Source organism: Neopsephotus bourkii, unplaced genomic scaffold (assembly GCF_033783945.1).
Source record: "Neopsephotus bourkii isolate Nb327-2 ecotype Australia unplaced genomic scaffold, CSIRO-AGI_Nbou_v1 NB_1615, whole genome shotgun sequence".
Classification (NCBI taxonomy): Eukaryota; Metazoa; Chordata; class Aves; order Psittaciformes; family Psittacidae; genus Neopsephotus; species Neopsephotus bourkii.
In genome coordinates this window covers 6,529,261-6,549,208 of record NW_026902090.1, presented here as the reverse complement: position 1 = coordinate 6,549,208, position 19,948 = coordinate 6,529,261, and the positions used below count along the sequence as shown (strand labels likewise).

Sequence of the window (19,948 nt, the reverse complement as noted above, 5' to 3'; positions counted from 1 at the left end):
AGATTTGACATCTTTCACAAAGGCTTCACAGCAACATCTTTTTCCCTGTTCCACCCATGCTGCCCACATGGCTGTCACGCGTGACAAGGGGACATGTTCCACCGAAGTCAAGGGGAGCATTGCATCAGATCACAACAGAAACAGCACCAGGCCTTGGACCAAGGCCTAGTAAAAAATGTACATTGTGACTTAATCCTTCTAGAAGGAAATATGAGACAGTATGTATACAACCCTTTATTAACATTTGAAACAAAAAGAGGCTTCCAGCTTGTCAACTAGTCATTAAGCAAAGTGAACATCAGTTTGAAGTACTACATATTCTGTTTAACCATTATTGAGTACTTCACCCAGTACCTCCCAGCACCTCTACAAATCAAATTCCCTCTGCAGGCAACAGAAAATTTCTTTGCAGCCAGCCTTGGTTTTATTAGAGCCCACAGGGAAGGACACCACAGTCTCAGCCACTGGGGCTGCGCTTCCCAAAATGGCCCATTCTCAGGTGTCTGAAGAAATTCACTTCACCTGTTTTCCTATATGAGGAAATATACTTACCCGTCCTGCAGAGTCCATCAAGACCAGCTGAAGAGAAGTGCATTACCCACCTGAGAAGTGGCACAATGTTAGGGAACAAGCCAGCTCCAAGAACTGCACATTTGTTTGCCCTCGGGTGCCATTGTAGAAACTACTCTGGCCAGGATTTTCCAAGGCAACTGGGGCTAAGGCGACATACACTTGTGAGAGATTCCTAGGAATAATGAAGATTAAATCCCTAAAGAACCCAAACAAATCAACTACTTAATATTCTTGTGTGTATGTTCATTCTCATCCTGCAGCATCCGCAGGCATTGGGTGGATTCCGGATGCTCAGCACCAAGAGCAGGCTGTGCTGTGCAAGGGCTCACTGCATTAAAAATACATCAGTATATGCGTAAGTGGACTCAGATCTATACAGAAGATACACCCAAAGGCCAGCATGAGGACTCTGACTAATCAGGGCTACCTAAGCTCTCCTGTGTGACCTCTATAGTTATCAGCCCTGTGTTGTGGGATCACTGGGTTGAACAAAAATGTTCTAAAATCAAAGGTGTCATCAGCCCTGGTCTCCATCCCCCAGTCAGGATCACTTCACACAGAGGGACGGCATTGCTTTAGCTCATGTGCTACTTGTCTGTTGCCAAATCATGTGCCATTTGCTTTCAATAAAATGGGGTTTCAACCACTGCTACTCACGCAAAAGCTTGCTGAGCAGGGAGAGGGCTGGTGCAAAGCGAATTCAGAAGGCTGGCAGCATGGGAACCCAAACGAAACAGGGTTTCTCACAATGACAGCTGGCTGCAATTTGCCATGATCTTCACCATTGCTTTTCAAGGAAGTTTTCTGCTTGGGCTGTAAATCTTATCGGCCAGAGTAAAGAGCAGTCAACGCATAAATGAGTTGACAAGTCATTCTCTGCACATACTAAGTTGCTTTTATTAATCCAGAACTGCATGCTACAGATACTGTACAGCATGAACATTTATTCATTACAAAAAATGGCTTCCAAACCATTAAAAATGAAAATCGGAATAAGAGCATAAAACGGAACAGTAACATCACAACTGTTAGGAAACATTCAAAGTATTCACAAAAAATGTTATAGTTAGCATCTTAATAAACCAGAGAAAAATCTGAGACAGTTTTACAATCGCTTCATGTCAACTACAATGGCACTGAATGAACAGATGAACAATTTTTCAGCTTTATACAGCGTTTTTTTTTTTTGCAACATCAACATGCCTAGGATTTTTTTTTTTAAGTTTGCTACCTACCTGTATGTAGTAAGTGTACATAAAAGTGGCAGTCTGATTTTCCTTTTATGAATAATCTAATATACAGAATTTTGGCCCTTAAGGGTTTATACCTCTTCATTTTAAATGCTTTCCGGACAATCTGCTACCAAACACGTCTGTTATAGGTGACATTAAAACTACATACATATCTACCTATGTAACATCACAGCAAAACAGGATGAACAAAAAAATTACAGCATTAAAAAAAAAAAAAGAAAAAGAAAAAGGAAATTAATAATAAAAGGTTGGTTGGGAGAAAAGTTGAAAGTCACTGAGAATTTTGGCACAGAATTTTGCACACAGCCTACAGTCCTAATGTCGCAGGGGATTCAGCTGCAGTTCTGAACGGGAGACACTTGGACCTTGCTATTTCTCAAACAGCGGTTGCTAAAGATTCCCTTGCTAAATCTTCAAGTCTTTTTTGTGTGTGTGTTGATGGCTTTTAAAGCAATTCTGTATTGATTTCCTTTTAGACTATTGATCCTTGAACGAAACGCATCTGCAAAAATGTCCGTTTGGTGGCAATTGTGTTTCATAGAGAAAAAAAAAAAATCCCCAAAAAAGGAATTAAAAAAAAAAAAAAAAACAAAACCCCCAAATCCCAGAAAAAAATATATATATACACATTTATATATAAACTTAAAAACCTTGTACAAATGAGTTGTTATATATAAGATGCTTACACTAAGGGCAAAACCAAAATGGAACAAAAAAAACCTTTATACAATGTTTCAAGAAAAATCAAAGAGGAAAAAAAAAAACCAAACCCATTTAAAAAGGGACAACATACAGATACAACAAGCAATTTCTAAAGCAATAAATACTACTGGTCCAATAGCGTTGTGATACTTTTAAGTGTTGAGTAGCGTTCCCTCCCCCAAAAAGAACAACACCATGGAACAAGGTATATTAACACGTTTTTTTTTTCTTTAACCCTTTGTTTCTGTACATTTAAACAAGAACAAGTAACATCACAATAAAGGTTTGTTTCACACGAGGAAGGAGAACAATGAAAAAAAAAAAAAGAAGTAGTAGCGGCACCGCATTCGTTGTGCCCTTAAAGGTTTAAAAACCAGATGTAAAATGATTGGTTCGCAAGCTCGTATTTAATACAAATAATAAAGAACCAATGCCTCCAGCAAGGGCTGCTTCAAAATTGCTTCTTTTTCTTTTTTTTTTTTCTCTTTTTGTCATTTTTAAAATCAGTCTTTAAAACTAAGCTATTGGAACTACATAACAATTATGTATATATATATATTTTTTAAACGCTACAAAGACTTTAAACAGCTGTTGATAAAAATTTTGGCAGAATCATGAGGCTTTTCTCATCTACATATTTAAAAAGGAGAAATCGAAATAAGAATGGGTCAAATATTGACCAATGAACTCGATAAAACATCAACTAATGTAGCCACATGGCACGAATTAAAAACGAAACCAAGAGACGACGACGAACAGCGGACGACAACGAGGAGGAGAAGGAAGAGAAAAAAAAAAACAGAATAAAGGAAAAAAAAATCCCAAATCCCAACAGAATTCAGTCCCGTCCCCCCACCCCCCCAAAAAAAAAGGAAATCAAAAGGGCTAACGAGGCTAAAGCTATTCTAAGGACTTGGTTACGAGGGAGAGCGGCTGGGGCTGTGTCCCTGCCAGCGAGCTGTGGGAATGCAAGGAGGACGTTGAGGGCTGTGCTAGGGATGCGGCGGCAGCCGGCGGGAGGGCGGCCGGCGGGTGGTCCAGGGCCCCATTGGGGCAGCTGGCAGCAGGCAGGGCGCCGGGCTTGCTCGCAGCGCTCTCGGTGAGGACGAGCGAGGATGGCGGCGGCATCATGACCAAGTGCGCCAGCGGGTCGGGCTTCAATGAGAGCGAGAGGGGTTGCGTTTGTTCAGTCTGTGGTTTCGAGTCTCTGGAAGGGGAGGCGAGCATGGCAGGGGAGGACGGAGGAGAGTCTAGTAAGCTTCCATCTGAAGAGGGTGGGCTGACGCAGCTGCCTTCACCTTGTATGTAGCGAACGCACTTTTTTTTTCTCCTAGAAACAGGGAGAGAGTTCTCTGTGAATAAAGGGCAGAGACGCCGATGGAGACAGTAATCTACAGCAAAGAGCTGTCCATTAGCTACTCTGGGCTCTGCGCAGGCGGCACCCCCGCCCCACGCGCCGTCCTGGGGGTCTGGTGGGGTGTCCTCAGCACTGAGCCCACTTGGAAACCCCCCCTCGGCTAACAGATTTGGAAAGGATTCACCAATTGTCTCTTCATCCCCCTCCTCTTCAGGCCGCCTCATCTCCTTAGTTATTTTAATCATCAGAAAAGCAGGTAAAGATGGGTTTGGAGCCCACTGTGCTAATCTACAAACTGGATTGTACTCCAGGAAAAAAAAAAGATAGTAATTTAATCCTTATAAAATCAAAGCTCTGGATAGTTGATGGTATCTCAAGGTGTCCCATAACGCTGTCCAACTCAACGGGGCTATCTCTACACCTGGGTCATCTGTTGTCTCCTACGATGCACTGCCCTTGGGAGGCAAGGACGGCTGCAAACTACTGCTCACTGTTCTCTGTTAAGAACCACACCAAATCCAAAAGTGTCAAGAGTCAGACAGGAGGGATATATAATAGGGAGAACAAGAGAGAGGGGAAATAAAAACAAAACGAACAAACAAAGCAAACAGAAGGGAAAAAAATCCAGGAAAAGGACAGGATAAACAGAGTATGATCCAAAATAACAAGAATAACTGGTTGTATGGCCTGCAGGTTGTGGCTTTAAGTCGACTCAGTTTTATTTTTTGAGGGAGAGTGGTAGATTTGGGAAGCTGCTTGTCTGCATTTTGGGGATTTTCCTCTGAGAGGCCATCCATGTAACTCCAGCGTGGGACCCAGTTTCAGTAGGTGAAAAGCACAACAACAGGTACAAAGGTGAGGAGCAACATGGAGCTTATTTCACACCAGGGAATATGAGAGTCTCACAAGAGCCGCTCATCTTCAAATCAGTAAGTGACCCGACAGAGATCTTTTCTCCTCCCTCTGTCCACTTAATAATGTAAAGGAGCAATGAAAACAGATGACAGTTTCACACCATCTCTCTTGCCAAGTATATGCAAGACAATTCTAGCAGCAGGACAGAAATAATGAGGCAAACAACCACAGCATCTGGCAGAACAATGTTCAGTGGCTACCTTGACCCTAATAATGATGGCTCTCCAGCCCTCCTATTCACAAGCACACCTCCCAAGGGAAGTGCTGAACCGCTGTCACACAGCCCAGTGTGCATCACAAAGTCTGTCTACAGCAGCTCTGCCACAAAAACTTTGGATGCTCAGGTAAGCTGCACAGAGCCACCAGTGCGAAGAGTAGGCTGCTCTCCCCCTCCAGTGGATACCTTGCCTTAGGCTCAGCAGCTTCATACAAGGAAGCGCCCAAGTATAGCACAACAGCTGAATGTCGCTGGGTGACATTCCCCACTCACATAGGTGCCCCAGCTCCACTGCTGGTTGTCAATGTTCTCCCCTGTGCAGGGTAACTTCATTTGACTTGGGTTAAACCAAGTTCTGTTGCCTAGGCAATAGGGATAGATGCTTCTTGACTGCAAGGGAGATCTAACCAGCTTGATCCTGGAGTTAAGAGATCATCTCCCATAGCCAGGAAGGCAACAGCAACCCTGGCACCCCATCTTTCTACCACCTTCAGTGAGGGACCAGTGCTGTGACATTCCTTTCTCCAGAGACTCAGGCTCTACTCTCAGGTTCTGTTCCACGTTCCAGATGGCAAGGTAAGGGGTTAGGGCTATTAGAGTTTTAACCACGTTAGCCTGCAGATCAATACATGCCAAAAACTAAAAGACAACCATGCAACTTAAATGTTAAGATGAAAGAAAGGAAGAAAGATAGAAGACAGCAAGTAAAGGCTGTAAACCATGCTTTAGTAGAGCAACGTTAAAAGACAGAAAAAATTAATTTGGTGGGCTCAAAACAGAACCTGTTAATTCCTCTACCATTGACAAATAATGGGAAGCCTCTGGCTCTTGACTAAGGTCAGTTCTGCTGCTCTTTCCCCCCCACTTCCTAGATTCAGCTGTCCAAAGCTACCAGGGCCACAGGTCATGTCTGCACAGCTCTAGTGGCAAAGCAGAGCAGTGATGCTTCACAAAGCTCACCCACAGTACCTGTGTGGAAAGGTGGGTTTTCACTGCAGGGCTCCCACCCCAAACCCACATTAAAATAATGTGCAAGCAGAGACCCACTCTCTGCCTGCTGCATTGATGGTGGTCCAGAAGCCATTCAACTGGATTGTTCTCTACCTACAAGGCAGTTATAATTTCTTCACTGGAGGCAGTTTGAATCCAGTTTGCCAAAAATTCAAAATAGGTATTTTTTTTAATACTATTTAAAATTCTGTGGCCTGAAAGGAAGAGTTCCCATGGCAAAGCAGGCTTAAACCTCATCTACCTGACTTCTGGCTGCAGAGCTGAAACAACCTTTCTAAAACTATACCCACCGGTCTGCTACCTGAAGTAGTCTTCCTTTGATTGAGATTAAGAAAGCAAATTGCTTCCTCTGCTTCTGTGGAATATTAAACTCTTTAGTAGTGTGGCCACTTTTAATCTGGAAAGCCATTTGCTTAAATCAGGACGGCTCAAGGAGGGGGACATTTCTCCAGCCTGTGCTATTTCCACCATGTTATCTGTGGTAATGTGCGTTAGGGTTAGGTGGGACAGAAGGCAGAGGTAGAATCCCAGACCCTGAAAACCAAATTTTACCAGAAGTGAGCAACACCATGTAGCTCTGGCAAAGGGGAATAAGTAAACATCCCAGGAACTACTTGTGCCTCAGTTTTGCTCTCCTAGAAGTGGGAATAAAAAAACCTGCATATCCCCCTCAAGCACTAGTGAGGATTATTCACTTGTGCATTGCTCTGAAAGCATCAACTGCTACCTCAGCCAAGCAAACGGCAACAGATCCAACCCCACTGATGCTGCCCTTGCAACTAGCCCCAGGAGAACATCAGGAATCCCGTAACACTGCAATTGCCATGAGTGAAAGCCACGGAGGATGACAATGGTGTATCTAGTTGCTGTGAGCAAAGATGTCTCAGTTTCTACTGTATCAGCAAACTGTACATCTTTAGCACCTACCTAAGATGGGCTACTAAATCCTACCATGCTAGCAAATGCAAAGTTATAATGGTTAGGACCAGAACTAGGAGAGAAATGCTCTTAATAATACCTAGTGATAAAATGTCTACATGCATTTAAGAACAAAACAAAAAACAGCTGACTGTATCAGTAAGCATAAAGCTATCAGCTGCAACACTGAAGTAATCTGATGTGCTGCAAAGATTTCTGACCAAATCTGGTGAAAGTTAAGAGAGGGCTTATGCTTCACATGTAACCTAAGCATTATGCAGACTGAGAAAAAGTCCCCTTGCTGATAAAATGCAGTTTTAAAAGTGTGCTGTTTACTTAAGCAGCTAGGGAAAGATAAAGCAACACAAACATGATGTGACCCCGGTTCTGTTCTTGGCATACAGAGCCTGACATGCTTCAAATGCTCTATCTCTAGACTACACAAATATCTGCTGATAGTGTGCAGCGAACTAACCACAGAATAAAGCCCAACTAAACACAAGATGTGAAACTTTGGCTAACATGAGACCTGAGCCTCCTGACACAGGGAAGTAGCTACCTAGCTCTTCTGGACTGAAATTCTTCTTCCTCTAAGCTTTAAGAAACTGCTGTTTTCAAAACTTTTTAACATACATTCTGATACTGATGCCTACAACACCAACACCCAGTACTAGCATGCCTCTAATGGGACAATATGCAATCTGTTGAAGACATGTCTGGTGCCTTATCTGTGTTTTGACATACAAACACCACCCCTAATTCGTGTTCTCCTCGACACTAAGCACAAACAAGACTGCGTGCATACACAAAATACGATGGACGTCTGATCTACATTCTAAATGAGATGGAGCACATGGGACTGGCATGAGTAAGAGGGGAAAATGTGGGAGAGGAATCACTACACACAGAGTGTGGTTTGGGTTGAAATACCTACCATCATAATATTCCAAATTCAAAGACTGCTTGTATCAGAACAAAGAAACAACAAATTTAACCAAATGCGATCATATAAGGAAAAAGGAATGAGAAAAGAACTACTCGGTATCCCTCCACCAAGAAAGAAGTACATACTGAATTATACATGGAATTAAACTCCAGTAGAACATGGGCTGTCGGAATTTGGGCTCTCTGATGTCTTTCATCTCCTTTTAATGCTGGAAACTGTCCTACTAAAGTTGCAATTAGTTTTGTCTAGAGCTCAGGCGTTTACAGCTCACTTGTTGGGATAAAATTTAGGAAAAAATGGATTTTTGGAATTGGAAAAAAAAAGGACATCAGATCATTTAAAAAGATGGTATCTATGTAAACCTTACTGAGGCACAGAAGCCTACAGGTAGCTATTAAATTTTGCATTTAACAAAACCAAAAAGATTAGTATAATATAAGCTGTAAACACTGGCTTTTACATCTGTAATCATGAGAAAAATACTAGTGCTGCAGATCCCAGAACCTTATTAAAAAGCCTTTGGAGGCAGCAGACATAGACCCAAATGAAAGACAAAACACAGATGTCCAGCTAAACATTCATTTCGCTGACAATCTGGAAAAAAAATAATTAAAAAGCCAAAAAAAAACTGCCAACTTTAAGGACTTCAAGTTTTCTTGTTCCCAGTTCTACCACCAGGGAGAGGTTATTGGTAAAGAAAAGAGAGAAAATGGCATTAAATTAGCAAGGAATTCCAAAGATCAAAGATTATTAGGAATTGATGCTGTGGGAAAGAGAAAGGTGGGGAGTGGGGAAAAAAAGATTAAAAAAATAAAATCACACAAATGCACTAAGAGGACAGATTGCTTTTATTTCCCCAAAGGCCTAGTGGGTAGTATTATACCTGCATGGTTTGCACCATAAACTCTGTCGGTCAAGCCCGAACAATGCCCGACACTTCTTTGGAGTATTTGCATCTGTTAGCATAAGGTAAACACAAAAAATACAACACAATGGTGGATAGAGCTCATTTGGTCTGCGTCATCTTAGCTACAGCTACGTTTAGCTTGCAATCACCTCAGTTTTATTTGGTAATCTCCCCTCATACCAAGGGCAGGAAAGAAAACAGGACTTTCACAATGAGCCAAAAGAAAACAGAAACAAAGATCTCCGACACAGTCCGGTGCCGGCACCGCACTCAATGCCGTGTGATCAAGGGCTTTGGGAAGGACTGTTCTCGGGTGGAAGCTTGGAGGGCAGGAGTGTGGTTGAGCCACGGATCATATGGGCTTAAGGCTGATGCTGTTTTACAGTGGGTTTTTGGCTAGCAGCAGCAAAGAGGAAGGCAAATAAAACAACCAACAACGACAAAAAAAGAAGCAAAACCCTTTCAGAGACGATAACTCATGGCAGTGTCCCACTCCCTTGTGTCTTCTATATCACAACACAGAGCTACAAAGCAACAAGGCAGGAAAAAAAAGGGGAAAGTACCAAATAAACCAGCTGCAAATCAGCCATAGCGAGTCTGGGAAAACTATACACACCTGCAGGGGCCGCACCAGTTATTCTGTTGATCAAGGCCAAAGCGCGCTCGGCATTTCTTAGGAGCGCTCAGGTCTGAATGAGTTCAAGAAAAGCGAGCAGAGAAGGAAAGAGAGGAAAAAAAAGAAAAGGGGAGAGGGGGGGAGAGAGAGAGAGAAGAGGAGAGAAAAGGGGAGAAAAAAGAGAAAGATAAAAATAAGGAAAAATAAAAATAAAAAAGGGAATAAAAATCAATGTCCTCGTTATTAATTGCAAAATATTGACTTGATTTAAAAGTTAAAAAAAAAGTGATAATCACATTTTTATTCAACTCTTGAGATTAGCTGTTGCAATTAAAGCTGCAGTATCCCTTTATAAAGGACTGTTTCCTTCCCTTTTAAAAGAGCAGCTAGAGGAAAGTCATCGTGGCTGGTCTAGCAGGATATTTCAGGCAAGATTTCTTTGGGTTGGGTTTCTTTTTTTATTCTCTTTTTTTTTTTTTTTGGAGAGGGGGGAAAAAAGGAAGAAAAGAAGCTGAGTATGGAAGTTAGATCCTGAACATGCTTTTTTCTTCAACTCAGATACAAAATAAGAGAGAAAAAAAAAAAAAAAAGGAAAAAAAAAAAAGGAAATTATATCTCCTGGGATAATGCAGCTTTTGGAATAACATTCAATTTATTTGTTTTGATTAATTTGTGTTGAAAAGAATGGATAAGAATAAGCAGATTGCGGAATGAGCGGGTTAGTATCAGCCAGAAAATAAAACGTGAAGCATGGCAAGGTGCTGAGTTAGTGCAGCTGGTGAATTGCAATGAAAAGGCTTGAGCAGAAAGGAAAATAAAATAAAGAAAACAAAAAAAAAGTAATCCAAAACTAAAATAATAATAAAAAAATGCATATGCATGCTAATGTGAGAAGACTTAGTGGGAGCCATGAAAAATGCCATTAGATTAAGGAGGTTCATTACTGACTTGCTTCCATTCTTTATCAGTCTCTTTAAAGAAATACTGCATATTCAATTTGCACAGTTAGTACAACTCTTGCGTTATTTTTACTGTATTACTGTTTTAATAGCAATTGTTACAAAACAAAAAAAAAACAAAATTAAAAAATACTATCAAACATATAATAGATAATAAATAGATAATAAATAGATAATAAATACTATCGAAACGTGTGGATGGTATTTTCTCTTAATGTCATACGTGTTTAATGTTAAGATCTATAATGGCAGGAAAAAAAATTAAAAGAGCAGTTTATAAACTATTTTAAATGACTCAAAATGACGTTAGCACCTGTAATCGGAGGAAGTGAAAGGCAAGGATTTAGGAAACATTCGCTGTGTTCTGAAAAAAAAGAACAAATTATACAAAGGCTTCAAAAAAACTAAGTCAGGGCTTCTTCAAAATTGACTATGAGATTGCCTATGCAGTATTTCTAATTTCCTATAGAGAACGGCAAACCTCCTTAATTTAAAATGGGTGCGATTTACCACTGTAAGGCATGCATCAGGACATACAGGTACAGCCCAAATTAATATCAAACACATACATACGTACACGCACACACATGTGCAAAAGAAGCGGACAACTTTATCAACGGTGGCATAGGCATTACAACTACGGCTCTACGGTTACAGGCTTTGCAATTACTAGGTACGAATTCAGCTAACGTCACAAGAGGCTCTTACATGCAGTGGCTTTGGGTACTAGTTTTAGAAGGGCAATAACGTGTAAATAATTAAGAGTGCATCAAAAAAAAAAGGCTGTCTAGTATAGGGACCAGCTCCCCGTGAGGCCAGGAGACTTGTACCCACCTCCCCCGTACCTAGGAGCATCACACCAGGATTACCACACTTCCACTAAGCAGGAGATTTAAGACTTATTTTTACTTACCATTGGTCTCTCCTGGCTGCTTATCCCTTTTCCTCTTCTTCTTCTTTCCCTGCAGGAAACATACACAAATGAGAAGGATTAAAATACCCCCAAAACAAATGTCATTGCAAGACAGCATCAAGTGATGGGGCTGTGACTGGTGAGAGAAGCTCCATGGGGAGGACACTGAAGCGCAGCGCTGGATCGCTCTCAGTGCAGGGAGGTTCGGGAGGCCCTAAGGGGATGCTGTGCCCTGGAGATGACTCTAGTTGCCTACCCTTTGACTTTTCAGACATCCTTGCTTCAGCCCCCCTAAGCAACAGGGGGTAAAACAACTTGCAAGATGCTTCTTTTGAGATTGGATCTTCACAAAGACAAAAGCATTTGATACTTGTATGCTCCTGGATCTGAAGTTTCTAAAATCATTCATGGTCATGTTGTAACAGGGCAGGGAGGGGGAAAGAGGGAGACTGAAGTGGGAAGAGTGCATGAGTGAGGTCAGATTGAGTCCCTGGAGCTCCTCAGCACCCAACCCAACTGTTAAAGCAGAGGAGGAAGCCACAGTAATGAGCAAATCCTAACCTGCAGGTTCTTAAGTGCACTGACAACACAGGAAGCAAAGCCAGGACAAGAAAAAAATCCAGACATAACTAAGACCCTTCCCATATTTTCCTCTATAACAAAGAAAATAACCAGCAATATTTTGCTAAACTGTGTCCCTTTCCCAAATACTGCCCCACAAAATGATGCCGTCTGTCAGGGTCTCTGACCGGAGGCAGAAAGGCCTTTTCTCCTTTTCCCTCTAGCAGTGTAGGAGAGGACAACCAGGACTGACTTCAGCAGAAACCCAACCACTGTTTTCCAAGAGAAGAGTTATAAAGTATCAAGCAGAGCTCGAAAGAGGAAAGCTATTTTCTAAGGAAACTCTGAGCTACAGGGTTAGCAGAGCAGTACAAAAGGCCAGTGTAAGGGACAGAGTAATTTCATTTTCACAGCTCCACAGATGCTAAAAGCAATGACTTTTGGGCCAGCAATGTCAACTGTGAGCAGCACCAAGAGATCCTGGCTTTTGAAGATGCAGTAGTAACAGATGTTGATGAAAGGGCACCAGACCAACAGTCCCTGGTGGTCAAGAGGGGAAAAACATGTCTTAGAAGAAGGAATCTCAGGTCCTTTTCAAGGGTTGGACCTATCTGTGGGGAAGCCAAGAGGTTCTCCCACATGGAGAACATTTTTCTCAGTAGGTTGGTCTGGCTTCCAGCTAACTGGTTAAGATGGGCTTCAGCCTGGCACATCCAATGTGAATGCTGGATTCTGATTTGTTGTTGTATTTTTCCTCCCCAAAAGCCAGCTTTCTGGCATGGGGCTTCTGTACTTGTTTCCCCCTTGCTTGCCCTGGTTTGTAAACTGCCAGCCTGCTGTCCAGGCTGCAACAAGCAGAGTCTTGCTCACAACAGCCTTCTGGTGATGGAAAAAGCTTAATCCTGTGGCCCGGATGCTGCTGAGAAATCATCTTCAACACCTCTGAGGTAATTTTTGCCGTTATGGAAAGTTGTCACCCTGAGCCAATTGCTACAGCAGCTGTCAGTCTAACATGACAGGCAGACAAGCCAGACAAGCATTACTCCTAGAACCCCCCAAGAATAAAACAGAAACCATGCTATCCTTAAGTCCACATATAACAAAGATACAAGAGGCTCAGATGCTGCTCCATCAATACTGATTTAGATTGACAGTAACTCTGAAAGTCAGGGATTTTTTTCCAGCTTTACAACAGTGTAACCAAAACCAGACAATTGCCTCAGGACCATAAACCTGATTTTTATTTAATCTCAAGGAGGCAACTTGTATAATGAACAGACTGCATCTGTGGCAAATCTTTGCTTAATCTTTGCAGTACATTTGGGAATTAAAGGAGTATTTCAGTTGGAGACCTTAGAACTTCTTTACACAAGGGCCAGCCAGAAGAGAGGTCAGGAGTCATCTGCCCTTTACAAACTCTTCAAGCCAGGTATTAAAGTGCTATAACCCCTTTAGGGAGCAATCTGTTAAAAATGGCTGATATACAGGAATGTCAGCCAAGGACCAGAAATTTCTGGTTCCTTTTCAACACAAGGTCTGGAAAATGTTCCTAACAAAGAATTGACAGAGGTCCCACTAATTCCTTTTACACCCTTTACAAAGGAAAGACAGAGAAGAATCACCTAAACACCTGGCCTACTTGTTCAATTTCTGTGCTACAAGGACATATTTGATTACATATCTAAATTAATACACGGACTATGAGAACTATGGCAGCAGTTTTTCAAGTGCTCTGCAGAAGACAGCTCAGATTGTCCTTCTCACACTAGAGCAGATGGTCTGTAACACTTTCTGTCATGGTACTACACAAATTCTTAGGCTGCGAATAAATGTGGATGTAAATAGTGGGTAACTGTTTGGCAGCTCCCTCTAAAGAGCCAAACCAACATGGGTTTTGACAGGACTGCACAGTTCTTTGGTACCGATTTGCTAGACAAGTGCCAGGCAAGGTGACTAGACCCTGACACACTTCGGAGTCCAGTACTCAACATCTTATATTAGACCTCAGGAAGAGCAAATGTGACACCAACCAAACCATCAGAGATTCCCTGAATCCTCTTCTCTAAGAGCAGTCTGAAAGCTGTGTTTCTGGAATGCACTGCTCCTGCTTCTGAAGACATGGGCTACAGCTGGCCTCATCCTTGAGCCTGATGTGATGTGCCTAACAATTTAACCACTTCAAGCAGTCCAAAGGCGCTCCCCTGCCAGATGTGTGAAGGGCTCAAGACCCTACAAAATGCTGAGGGGAGCTCTGAGATCGCTGAATGGACCAGGAGAAGAGACATAAATAAATCCTGTGGATGATGCAACCGTGTGATGCAAAGGTAGCCTGCTCTCCTCAGGCAGTAAGGTTCCCCCTGAAGGTCACTTGGGGGTACAGCATCAAGCCGCTGGGAAAGCGCCAGCTTTCTCATCTTGTCCTTTTTAGCTTGAGAAGAAAGAGTTTCTCAGTGCTCACATGGTGAGGACAAAAGTAAAAGGTCCTAAACACTGAAGGCTTTGTACATGCCCATCTGTGAGCGGCAGAGTCACTGTGCAGAATGAGCATTCCTGAAAACTCAGTTGAGCCTACCCTCCCTTTTGAACACCCAAGAAGACGATACTACTCAGTGTCAAGGAACTACCTCAAGCCTGTGGTCTAAGTCTCAGGACAGACTATGCTAAAAAGAAAGGGAAAATGTGTTTAAGCAGGAGCAGTGCCTCACTGGGCTTAATGAAGCCTTCTTTAAGGAGCTAAACCTGCAAAGGCAAACAAAGGAGGGAGGCAGAGCCCAACGGAAAGAAAAGATGATCAAGAAAGGACATAAGGATTTGACAATATGTCTGTAAGTACATATTGCTAAATAAGTGAACAAGTGTATTCTCCACGTCTATAAAGGTGGAACAGCACAGAGCTGCTGATGCTCTAGGCTTTGCTGCACACTCTGAACTGGCTTCTTCCTATCCATACATGTAAAAGCCAGATTCACACCGAAGTAAATGTTGCCACATACAATACTTTTGTGATTCATGACAAAATGGGATATTTACAGTAAAATAAACAGTGATGATGACGATGATGGAAGAGGCAGATTTCAACAAAAACAGTATGTGTAACTGACATCAAACTTGGAGCTGCTGGCCCCCAAACCTTGAGGAAGTCTGCGTGGAAGGTAGGGAGCAAAGTGAATTCCAGAATTAAAGATCTTGAAAGTTTCAGGTAATTTTTATTTATTTAAGAAAACTATAACAATACTGATATAAGCCTATTAAAGAGGGTTCACAGCTCCCAAATCTGTCAAGAATTTATGAGTTTAGGATTGCAAACACTTACTACAGCTGCACAACTTACTCTTCGTGGAAGAAGGGGTTATACACTACTAGTAAGTGGTTACAACACTGGCCTTATGTTTCTAAGAGGCAGAAAAATCTACCACTTTTAGCTACAAAAGAGGCTTTCTGAAAGGAGGAGTGTGGGGAATCAATCTTAAACCCAATCCACGAACTGATCACAAACTCCAAAACACAGGCAGGGCAACAACAGTAGAGCGTGGAATAATTCATTTAACCCCACTGGAGAGTAAGACTTTCAAATGAGCCACGCTTTTGGTTTTGCCAGCCCTCCTCTGAAGCTAGGGTAAGTCATTCTTCCACTTTCCACTATACTCTCACACAGAGAAGCACAAGACACTAATTATTCGTCTTTTTTGGAGGAAAGGAAAGGAGTCATACTAGGGGAATTCTGATTCACCAAAACATGAAAGCCATAAAAGCCAAACAGCATTTCCAGGTGCTGGTAAAAGCAAAGGCAAGAGTTTCTTCACAGAGCTCTACTGTCAGGCCCCAATTCTAACCTTTTACTAGTCCCAGCCAGGAAGCTTTTTCCAAGTGGAGGGCTGGGAATTATCCCCAACAGTTTTAGTATCCCAGAGGGAAGCATTCGTTGTTGTTACCAGATTGGGATCCTGAGGCATGCTTTCCAAGTAGTGCATGTGTGCAGTGTGTGGTCGTAGTTCAGCAGGTCACACATACGTTTCTACAAGCTCTACTACTAAAAAACTTTCCCCCTACATAGGAACCTACATAGTTATCCCGTGCGGACCAGCCCGGGTACAGCTGCATATGAAGCTGTCGTTCCTTTCTTGCTAGTTCATAGTATTTCGCTTGTTCTTCTCTGGATAATGCGTGCCACTGAGGGGAAGAAAAAAGAAGACAAAATAAAAAGCACAAGTGTTTGGGTTTTTTTCTTTAAGTGTGTTAACAGCAGAATACATCATTTTTATATAAATTCAGCTAGAGTTGATTTCCATGAAAAAGAAGTCACAAAACCAGATGATCTGACATGCTGACCTTCATCTTCTATTTCTAACTCCAGATTATAAATCCAGGTAACTAAGTCACAACTAATCTTTTACTCACTCAGCCCCTTTGTCTCCTGATGACAAACATGAATTAAGAAAACCAAACAAAATCAAAGAGCAGGGAAGAGGCTCCAGAAGCTGAACCATTTGTCCTGAGCCAGAGCTCTCCTACAGATTTAAAGAAGGTCTCCCCATCCTTTTCCCACTGACAGCCCCTCTTCTCTTCTGCCTCTCACAGGTGCTGACACTGGTACTGTTCCCAAAAGCTTTTTCCTTGCCCATTTAATATTCTGACTGGTTTAGGACAAAATAAAAACCTGAGATTTTTCCATCTACAGGTCATGGAAATAACACTGAAAAATCACAGCTATTAACTCCCCCTTTTGCCCATGAATGATGCCCACTAGCATAAAATGTCTGCAAAAGCACCCCAAACCAAAGTCTTTAGTAACTTCCCTATCCATTACTGAAATATCAGGAAAACACAGTGATTCAGGTGTGAATCCTATTGAGTTTTGATCCCTGCTTACGCTTCTCCCTTGTTACCTACCCTTCGACCGAGGATTTGGTTGATGGCTGCGCTCTCTTTCAATGTGCACTCTGCTACAACTTTTGCTCTCATTTCCTTCATATACAACATAAATGCATTAAGAGGTTTCTTTATGTGTGGCTTCTTTTTCTCTTCTTCTTTTTTGGAGTCCTGATGTTTTCTGAAGGGTAAAGATACAACAGACAGAAACCTCACAGTGAGAAACCTTGTGAATTTATAGAATTAATCCCCTCAATATCTCTAGCATTAATCCTCAGAAATCTTAGGAGAAGGACCAGAAGTATCTCTGGAGCCTTCACCCTGGCTGCTGGATGAGAACAGTTTTAAGAGAATTATAAGAAAGCCCATCTTATGTTCATGCAGTATCACCAAAACACCTTTCAGCCCCTACAAGAACCTTGGAAGGCCACAGGCACTAAGGAAAATGGATGCATCAGATGGGCTGGTGATTGAGCATGATGGCTGAGGAAATAATTACATTCCACCATCAATGGGAGCCCAAATGCTGTCTTTCCGCTTCCTCCACGAAACAGAAGGCAACGCACCAGGAGCAACAGAGGCAAAGGTAGACCAGAACTTTCCTCAGTTCAAACCTCAACTTGATACCAGTGCTCTCTGCAGCTTTGACCAAGCCATTTATGCTCTATTGTCTCCTGTTGTGTATCTGGTATCTCAAAGCTTCAAACCAGGCACTGAGTAACAGGGAAACGGGTCAAGAAGCTTGAATCTTGATCAAGAAAATTCCATTTCCTCATCTGAATGGGTGAAATTAGTAACTACTGGTCTATGTCACTGAAAGGCTGTTAACCATTATTTTGATGCATTTTGGCAGTTAAACCATATTCAAATCAATCAGAACAGAAGAGGAAAAAAATCAACTTAAAACTATTTTAGAGCAAAAATATTCCCACAAACCCAAACTTTTCTAAAAGCTACACATACAGAAGTGATGCTTTGAGTGTTTTAAGAAGAAACTATAAGAAGCAACAACTTACGAGCTGTGGAGTGAGCCGACGTCGCTCTGGGAAGATTCCTGTTTGACTGTTGGTGTGACTATGGCCGGATGAGGGATTCCAGTTGTGTGTAAACTATGGTGTGGCGGGACCATGTGTGGAGGAAACCTAGAGGAGAGAAAGCTGTGTAAATCGTCAGAATAAAAATGAATGAATGGGGAGGGATGTGTACACACATAAAAAAAAAGGCATATAACAAGCACATGACAGCTAGACAAAGCATATGAGAGCTGGCAGCATTAATTAGCAATAAATTAAACATAATGACTCTTCTAACGTCATTAAAGCCAATCTTCCCCTTCATTATCATTACTGACATGAGACATCATGCTTTTTAACATCTTTAACAAAGGGCAAATTCAACTGGGTGAACTTGGATGAAAGTGGAATTGCAGCTACCTGCAACAGAATCCACCAGTCCGTTTCTTTGCTAAGAAATCAGCTGTGGCAACCACAGAATCAAGTTTTATAGCTCTGGATCATGCTGTGAATTTGGGATGACATCTTTTATTGCATATTGACAGCAATATAATACATTACTGCCAACACAATCTAGATGCATTTTTGACAGTCCTTATAGATGCCTCATTAGCTATGTTTTGTTGATGGAGCCAAAGAAAATATTAGTGTCTAATAAATCTGTGAGCCACATTGCTTTAACAGAAGGTGGGAAGATTGTGGAATTAAGCCAATTTTGACCCATTAGGTAACCTAGGAAGGTTTAAATTCATGCAAAATAACAGTCCAGCCTTTCTAAGGAGAAAAAATGTTGTCAGCTCTATGGTTTATGGTCACATACATGGATAGGCCCCAGTCCTGCAACTGGATTCAGAAGGATGTGCAATCCTTCTACATGAACCTAGTTGCTCGGCTGGGGCCACAACAAAACATGGCACAATCATTCAGACTTTTTAACTTAAATGAGCAACCATCTCAAAAGCAGCATTGACTTCTTATCATTATTTATTAACAGTCTCAGAAGGGTTTTGCAGTGAATAAAGCAAGCACACTCTGACTGACTGCCTTCTCCTAAAAAAACACCCCACTGAAGTCAACAGGTCTCCAGCCTAAAATTTTGGCTCCGAAATAACCTCCCCAAAATTCCAAAACTAAAGTGATCTGGCAAACAACAAGGTTTTTATCATTGCAAATCCCTACTCTCATCCCAGACTTTGAACTACACTAGTTCAAATAAAATACCCCAGTAATATGGAACATACAATGAAATAAAGAATTATTTCTTCTACCATCAATATACAATGATTTTTTTCTATCAAACAGGATTTTAAATGGAATGATATACCATGGACAATTAGACTGTGTACAAGTATCACAAATATAATGGGATTTATTTTCCCTCCCCCATCTTGTAAATTCCATTACTGAGTTTAATACCCCCCCCCCCCCAACTACCCAGACATTCCCTACATTCAGAAGATGACACAGAAGGACTTTCATGAACAGGAGGTAGTGTCCACTATGAGCTCTGAGGACCTTTGTCTATCAGCTGGTAGTACTCAGGATCATTAGACAGAAGTATTTTGTCTTTGAAGGCAGTGGTGGGAAGAGCAGGGACTGACAGGGAGAATGTGAAATTGTTCAAACCGTGGAGATGTGCAGCTCCTCACAAACAAAGGCATGGAGAGAAGGAAAAGAGGAGGGTGTGATGGCAAGGAAAAAGAATGGGCAAAATGGCCATTCCTACATCTGCTAAAGACTCCCAGACACACATCTCCAAGTGGATTATCATAATGCCTTCCCCACTCTGACAAAAGTAGCTGGGAGAGAAAAGCACATTTGGGGAAATGGTCTGATTCGCGGTTAGGTCCGAACAGAAGACTGGCAAGGCTACAAGGAGGTCTCACTTCTGCCACAGAACTGCCTCACCATCAGTAAGACATAAACTGGGCCTTTGTATTGGTTTCTTTCTGTTCTCCTTGTCTTTATTTTTATGTGTACATGTTTGGATTGAACATACTTGAAAGTTTGTTCACACGGTGCATGGGGCCTTCAGCCACACTACAATGCAAACAAAACCTGACAATAAGAGCTTTTTAGAAAAGAAATAACTTATAAACATGGGCAAAAATAAACATAAAGTAGTGTAAGTACAATGATAACAATTTGACACACATCCTATCAAATGACTGACTGCCCTTGGCAAGACACATCGATCAAGAGAGGACTAGTTGCTGGG

At 41.8% G+C, this 19,948-nt stretch overlaps 1 protein-coding gene across 41 annotated transcripts in view; it reads right to left on the bottom strand.

Annotated features, from left to right (window-relative positions):
* Nucleotides 1–1,445: 1,445 nt before the first annotated feature.
* TCF7L2 (transcription factor 7 like 2) overlaps nt 1,446–19,948 on the bottom strand; it is a 178,488-nt gene continuing 159,985 nt past the window's right edge. For 5 of the 41 annotated variants that reach the window (XM_061372689.1, XM_061372690.1, XM_061372701.1 and 2 more), the window contains 7 exons: nt 17,734–17,874; nt 16,739–16,898; nt 15,911–16,018; nt 11,288–11,336; nt 10,688–10,738; nt 9,412–9,488; nt 1,446–3,878 (listed from right to left, as the gene is read on the bottom strand). In XM_061372689.1, the coding sequence (XP_061228673.1) occupies nt 3,429–3,878; nt 9,412–9,488; nt 10,688–10,738; nt 11,288–11,336; nt 15,911–16,018; nt 16,739–16,898; nt 17,734–17,874 (1,036 nt within the window). In that variant the 3' untranslated portion in view covers nt 1,446–3,428. Of the gene's footprint in view, nt 3,879–7,879; nt 7,909–8,775; nt 8,849–9,411; nt 9,489–10,687; nt 10,739–11,283; nt 11,337–15,910; nt 16,019–16,738; nt 16,899–17,733; nt 17,875–19,948 lie in introns of those variants that run through there. The other 36 variants (XM_061372691.1, XM_061372693.1, XM_061372703.1 and 33 more) reach the window with 29 other exon arrangements.